At 32.1% G+C, this 8,012-nt stretch overlaps 1 protein-coding gene across 1 annotated transcript; it reads right to left on the bottom strand.

Moving 5' to 3' along the window:
• Positions 1–302: 302 nt before the first annotated feature.
• On the bottom strand, positions 303–3,085 carry LOC123917641 (scarecrow-like protein 3). Its single transcript, XM_045969414.1, has 2 exons — positions 2,838–3,085; positions 303–2,044 (listed from the first exon to the last, which is right to left on the bottom strand). The coding sequence occupies exon 2, from the start codon at positions 2,040–2,042 to the stop codon at positions 660–662; it is 1,383 nt and encodes a 460-aa protein (XP_045825370.1). The 5' UTR covers positions 2,043–2,044; positions 2,838–3,085; the 3' UTR covers positions 303–659.
• Positions 3,086–8,012: the final 4,927 nt, after the last annotated feature.

Raw genomic sequence — 8,012 nt, 5'->3', positions numbered from 1 at the left:
GGGCAATGCATGATATTTCAAAAAATTGATCGTTTGTCGTAATGCCATTACTTTGTTGTAAATCTAGATCACATAATCTTTGGTCTGAAAGTTCATATTTGTACTTAATGTTTTGAATTTACTTCTAGAGTACTACTAGCCCTCGTATCAGAATCAAACATTTGTAATATCGCGACTATGTGAATGTGATATTTTTACTGCAGGGAATCTGAGTCCTACGTTTCATAACTTATCCAAGTCTGCAAAATCGACTTACACTAAAGAGTGAACAATTAATTGAATAAAAATAGATTATGGAGAGTACATATGGTTCACAAAAATTAATATGGTCACATAAGCAATGAATGATGACACTGTATTTACAGAACCCTAATTAGTTTTTCCATTTCTTCTATACCTTCATCGCAATTTTTCTTTCCTAATGAGGTGTACCATGCAATAGGAGTATATCTAAAACTCAATATTGATGAGTATTTATTACTATAAAGACAAAGCACTTTCATACAAAGAAAAAAGATCAATACATGCTTATTTTTTTCTCATTGTTATTTTGGTTTTTGATTTTGTGCATGTTTGAATTGGCAGGTGAGATTGACAGAATCAGGGTGAATCACCACGATTTTGCCAAACTCACCGCTGATCGAAACATAGACCATGTCTTACTTCATAGCTCTCCAAGCTGATATTGAAAACAAGGACCTATCTTGCCAATATATTACTACACAACCATTTTCCTCCTTCATTTTATATCCTCCACAACCACAACTCTGCAGAAACCTCCTTGCTTGCAACCTACCGAAATAACTTAAAGGCACATGACCAAATCTAGTAAAATCAAGTCTCATAAACCACTTATCAAGCTTTTCATGCCTTTCCTTTCTTTCTAATCCCTCACATGCAATAATGTTCTTGATTTCCTCGCCGAAAAGCATCTTCTCCACCCTTAATCTCTCCAACGAGGTTCTTGGGACGGTTGATTCCAAACAATCAAATAATGCTGCATAAGAGTATAAAGCTTCTAGTAGCCTGTCCATAAGAGTTGAACCATTATGATTGGAGTCTTGTTCTGTTACAACCATTACCTTTGGTGATAATCTCCACAAGGCATTGAGAAAACTCTCAATGGTAATCGAAGCCGGCGATGATGAGGTTGACTCAAGACTTCTGGTATCTTTCTCGAACAAATCACCTAATGATGTTTGGTTCATTGGATGGAATCTTTGCAAGTGAGTTCCATTTGAGGGTTTTGACAAAAGAGGAGATTTTCTCTTCATGGTTTCATCATCCAAGGCTAAAAGGGTATGTAATTGGAGGATAGAACTAATTGCTAATGCCTCGCCGGTTTTAACACGAAGTTTCTCAAACTCGAGGTTTTCTAATTTGCTGACAACAGGATTGAATTGGAATGGTATATCCAACTTTTCAGCTTCTTCAATCAGTCTACGAGCAATTTGGTCGAGAACTTCTTTCTTCGGATGAACGCTGGTGATTCTCAAATGCGGAGGGCCTTCGGGACGCGTGCTCAAAACTTGTAAGAGTGCAATCCATTGAGCAGGTTCAGCAGCATTGAGATCAATTATGTGAATCATTTTCTCCCCTTCCATCGCTTCAACGATAGCTTGATTTGTAAGAATATAAGCTACCTTCAAGAAAGGAAAAAGCTCAAAAAAGAGCTTCTGCACAAGAATCTCTTCTGAAACCATAACCATTCTAGTAGAATTAAGTGCTTTATGGAGACCAGGCCATGCTTTGAGTATCCTATCAGCAAGTGCTTCAGTAAAATAAGCTGCGATTCGCTGCATGGTGTCGCCGTCAGGGGAAGCAAGCATGGAAATTTGCTCAAGTGTTGCATTTGCATTCTCAAGATTACAATCAGCTACTTGATTTGCACAAGTGAGCAACAAATGGATCAAATACAAACCCCTTTCTTCAGATTTCAGTTCTTTAAGCCAAGAATGTGAAGATCCTAAGCTAGGTGAAGCTGACATCATGGAGAACAACTTCAAGGGTGAAGAAACTGAACATGACCCTTCTTGCAACATAGCTATACCATGTAACACCAAAAAACAATCTTAGCATATATGAACTTGGAAATAAATAAATAATTAAAAAATCACCTTTTTCAAAAAAAGACTTAAAATTTAAAACTTTAAGCTTATTTTGATTATATATTTATAAGAAAAATATATTATCTTTTACTACAAATGAGATGAGTTTGAACTTTAGAAACAAATGCAGAAATTCAAAGCATGTAACAGAAGATGACCCTTCTTGCAACATAACTATACTATACCATGTAACACAAAAAAAAAAAAAAACCTTAGGATATGAATTTGGAAATAACACAATGTGAGTATTGTTAGAAGGCAAAAAACTAAAATAGTATAAAAAATCACCTTTTTGATAAAAAAGACTTATAAGTTAAAACTTTAAGGCTTAATTTTGATTATAAATTTATAAGGAAAAAAAACTTAAAAGCTATAACTTTAAGGCTTAAGCTCATTTTGATTATAAATTTATAAGAAAAAAAACTTATCTTTTACAACAAATGAGATAGATGAGTTTAAAGTTTGAAGAAACTAATGAATACTCTATCTTTAATAATGCAGAAATTAAAAGCAGAAAATGTACCAATATTAAGAAGATTCTGAACTTGGCTAATGCAAAATCAAAGTAGAAGAAAGCTAGAACAAGTAAAGAAGAAAAATATAATGCAGAACACAAATTGAGAAGTTTTGATGAAAAGTTGAAACTTTTATAACTAAGGCACCGACCCATGAAAAATTAAAGGAGTAAAACATGGAAGAAGCAATTAGAAGAAGGCAAAAGGGACCTACCAAAACCATGGTTAAGGAGAAAACAAGAAACTAATCCCTTAGTGGGTTTTGAAATTGAAGAGTAATGAAGATGAAACCCCGAGAAAATTCCAAAGCTTGCCTCTTGGATTAGAAGAATGGAAAAGCAAAAGATTAATGAATTACGTTGCTCTTTTGTTGTTGGTTATGTTTCTGTTAAAAGTTTGAGTTTTTAATATTTGGAATATTTGATTTGATTGATTTGTTGTTATGGTTTTTCTAAGACTTGTTTGTTCTTCATGGCTACGCTGTCGATAAAGTTTTAAGGGTCCCTTTTGTCTTTACTGTTTTGTTGTACTTCACACGTTCTATCGTGATAAAAATTGATTTTGAGTTAATTGATTTTGACTAAAATTAAATTGAAGATAAAATAATTTATGTTTGAATACATTCATTTAAAAAGTAAGATGAAAATTAATTTAAGTGTAAATAGCAATTATAAAATCAAAAATTAAAATTTATAGCTAAAGGTAAAATCAATTCTTAAACTAAAATCAATTATATTTTAGAGAAATTCTACACCTCTAAAATTAATTGTGTCTCCTCTAAAAGTGGAAATAAACATAGTGAAATATGAAATTTTTAGAATATATATATATGATGAGCTTTGGAAATTTCTATCTTTATTCTCACTCTAAATAAATAGTAATAAAAACTCTCGCTTTCTCTCTCATGACCAAGACTTTATTTTCTCACAAAAATTACACATGCTTTTGGAAGAAAAATATTTTTATTGGTTGAAATTTAAGCATGCTTAGTAAATTATGTTTTTTTTTTATTTACAATCAAAATAGAATTATAAGGAGTACAAGGTATACTCAATCCTTACAATTCACAAACACCTTTAGATGCTATGTAAGCAAACTAAAGAGTTAATGCACCAATCAACATAACCATAAGGTGTATTAGTTCCAAACTCTACCTAGAAACCAAAACCACAAAATATACATAATTTGATCAACAATTACAAATATGTTGCGACACAAATATGCTTAGCAAATTATGTGAATGAGAGAAATTACACTCGTATCTTCTAATTCTTTACTTGTACTTAAATGATGCGACACAAATATGTTGTAAAAGAATTTCATCTCACGCTAACATGATTTAGATTATCTAGGGTTGTCGGATAGCTGTTGGATCAAAATTTCGAATTTAATTTATATCAATATAATGATGATTTTGCGACCATCGTAAAAGACACAATCACTCCGTTAATTATTGTCATCTCACACCCTCCAAAAAGTAGTTCGAACATCTTTCGCGACTTTGCCTTTCAAACCAGAATAAAGCACTAATGGGAGAGATGCATTGGTGGAAAGAGAATGAGCCCATAATAGAAAGACAATAATAGAGAGATCGAGAGGGTGTTAGACACAGTCTTGTGTCAACTAAACATGACGCATCAACATGCTGAAAGAAAACGTCACATGCCAGCGCAACAAATTCATAAACCTAATTAATAGTAGGGGCTAAAGCCTAAAAGAATAAACTTCTGTCATTAACAGGGTTTAGATTCTCTAGGGTTGTCAGATAGCTGTCAGATCCAAATTTTGAATTTAATTGATATCAATCAAATGATGATTTTGTGACCATCATAAAAAAAATACAAACACTCCATTATTATTGTCATCTCATACCCTTCCAAAAAGTATTAAGTTAATTTTTCGGCACTTTACCTTTCAAATATAGAGCACAAGTGAGAGAGCAGAATTGGTAGAAAGAGAATGAATCAATAATAGAAAGACAATAATAGAGAGATCGAGAGGGTGTTGAACACAACCTTGTGTCAACTAAACACGACGCATCAACATGGTGAAAGAAAATGTCACACACCAGCGCAACAGACAAATTCATAAAACTAATTAACAATAGGGACTAAACTTTTTTTTTTGACTAAAATAAAATATTCATTCATTCAAATTGATAGATACATCACATACAAGCACAAATTCAATTTCGCTAAAAACATAAATGATGAATATGCAAACAAACTCACAGCATTCAAGGTAATAGCATAAAACAGCAGCATACTCAAGCCTACAAATAATGTGACAAAATAAAAGTAACTGAAATACCTATGTCTTCGGATCTTCATTGTTGATGACCTTGTCATTGATTGAATCAATAGTTGATCAAAGTTGATTTGTCAATCTGAATCAAACGAACGTCGCCAAAAACAGGAAAGCAAACAAGCATCACACGAAGATGGGAAATCAAACAAACACCGCACGAAGACAGGACACACTAAGGCGAAAAAATCACACAAGAAAACTCTAATCTATGTGAATATCACATATTTAAATAAAAAAGAAATATAAAACAATCAAGAAGGATGATTTTGGATCAAAATTGACCCTAAATCACCCCTCTTTGGAAGATAAACATGAAGAAAAGGCAAGAAGTAGGGACTAAACTTAAAGCCTAAAAAAATAAACATTTGAGAATTTATTTGTAGTTTCGTTATGGTTAGGGTTCAACTTGAAAATGCCTCATATTTAAAGATCAAAATGACCGTTTCTCATTTAAAAATAGGTTATGCATGTTGTTTATGAAAAATGTCCTTTCCTAAGAACAAATTTCTCACGAAAGACACAAATCCATGTGATTGGTTAGTTTTTCATTCACCTTCTCATATTTCCCATCAGCAAACAACTATTTATCCACTCTTTAGAAAAAAGACACATTGAGGTTTGCTTTTCTCGTGAGACTTACTTTTGAAAACATGGTTAACTTTGAACAAGAATTAGTTTCATTGTTGTGAGTGTATGCTTCAACCACAAGGGTATAGTTAGTTTTGATGTGTGTCAAATTTAGAAATGAAGTAATTTTGCTCTTGAGGCTTCAAAATAATATAACATTATTATAACAATAGTTTTGTTGTGTTGTGTTACAAGTGTGAGGTTCAAAGTCTCGCATTATTTATAAAAATGAACGTTAAATAATACATATAAGTAAGAAATTTTAGAATGTTGGGTAAATGTTTCAATGAGAAATAAATTTGTGTTTAAATGTTACAATTGTGTTTGACATAGTTCAATCAATTTGTTTTTGAAAAAAAAATATCAATTTAATTCAAAGTTTGCATGATTTCCATCATGTCACAAGTTTTGTTAAGAAAGATCGGCTTTAGATGAAAAATGTAATCCCGCTTCTAAATTTAAGAAGTCACTTCAACAAAATGGTAAGAGCTTGATTTTATAATCTCAAAGGAGCTTGATTCAAATCGTTTTTTTTATTTTACTTATTTATTTAAAAATTTGTGTCTTTACATACACACTCCTCATCATCAATAATGAATTGATTCAAGTGGTAAGGGTTTTGTGTCCCTTAAATAGGCGTCAAGAGTTTGATTCTTGGTTGCTTCTGTGTGTGGAAAAAGTTTGGTTGTGGTGGGAGAACACACCTTATATGCCCTACATGTTCGCCGACATAGTTTTTTTTTAGTCAACACTATTGGCAATGAAAACTCTGTACCTATAACTTGATAACCCAAAAAAGGAATACGCACTACTCTACCTAATTACAAAAGACAAAACTATGAAGACTAACGCAATGTATGCAGTGCTGCCAACCTGAGGTCAAATACCAAAAAACGAACAATATTTAAAAAATAATGTACCGCATACTTGAGGTCGACACACTTCTTTTGAGATCAAAAGAGCATTGAAGTTTGGTAGAGACAGGTTATACAAAACAATCTTAGATCTCAAACTTCTAAGTTCAACTAGTTCAACCAGTTGAATTATCCACTCCATCAAATTAGAAATCTAAAGTTGAAAGACTTCAAAATCAAGAATTATCTGTTTCGACCATTGACAAAACAATTCTTAAGTTTTTTTTTTTTTGGATAAAAGCACATAAAAACATGAGACTTGGTGATATACCAATAGTCCATTACTTGATAATAATTTCTCATTTTCTAACAATTATCTATCTATTTAAAAATAATACTAGTTGGTTAAAAAAGACTGTAATTTTTTCTAGGTAATATTTAATTTTTGTCTTTAACCATAGGTGGGTAGGGAATCAGGGCTGACCTAAGAATTTTAATATTCCCAGAAAGGTATATAAATCCAAACACATCTAGACAAAGACAAACATTGCCGTCAGATTTACTTTTGAGTGGGGTTGTTGTGTGTGTGTGGGTGAAAGTGAAATGGTAAGAAACCTCCAAACATGATTCCAAACTATGGTTTTGTTTTATATTGAAAAGCAATGACCATACAATTGGTATTATCCTCTTCTATCAGTACAAACAGAGATGGAGGTTAAGGATGTGTCCAAATATTAGTTTCAACATTTATCACTACTTTTGGAATCTTAGGGTGGCCCTTACGGAAACCCTAATACCAAACCGTTGTTCATAGGAATTCCCACTTTTCATAAATTGCCAAAAAATATAAACATGCTAGTTTACTTCATGGTCCATTGATAATGTGTGTTTGTTACCCTTTTTTTCGAAAAAAATAATTTAATAGTAATTTTTAAATTTTCATTTGTTTTTCACAATTGAATATGGGTATCATTCACTCCGCTGTCCCTTTATATAAGCTCATCTAACTAATTTCACGTTTATTAAGAAAAGTTGGTAGTATAATTAATGAGTGTATTTTATATGTAAAGGTTACTATATTGCCCTTTTTATATTTTAAAATAAATTGTTAGCATTATTTTTTTTTTTTTGATAAGCAAATTGTTAGCATTATGATTGAGTATACAAATGGCTAAAAGTAAGAATTTTGGTTGCTCAAATTTGGATAACAGCGTGCAGGAACATACATTTCCAATCAATGGATAACAATACATACTTTTAGGGGTATATTTGGAAAAAAATAATAAATTGATAACAATACATACTTCATAAAGCTATTCTACTCGTGTGTTCTAAACCTTGTATTACAAAAAGTGTGGGTTTTTAAGGTTTAGAGTGTGTGTCTTTTGTGAGCCTTTCTTGTGTCGATTTGATGTAAGTTTAGGACTGGGTTTGGGTTGTTTGTTGTAAGCTACTCCTAAGCTTTGAAGCACGGAGTTAGTGTGTGTGATTCACTCATAAGCTTTTAAGCAAGAGTGTGGTCTAGTTTCTAGGAGAGTGTCTCCATCGTGATTATTATTATTGACAGCAACATAGTACGTGTTGTTAGAGGGAATTTGGGA

Source organism: Trifolium pratense, linkage group LG3 (assembly GCF_020283565.1).
Source record: "Trifolium pratense cultivar HEN17-A07 linkage group LG3, ARS_RC_1.1, whole genome shotgun sequence".
Taxonomy (NCBI): domain Eukaryota; kingdom Viridiplantae; phylum Streptophyta; class Magnoliopsida; order Fabales; family Fabaceae; genus Trifolium; species Trifolium pratense.
This window is presented reverse-complemented; position numbering and strand designations above follow the sequence as displayed.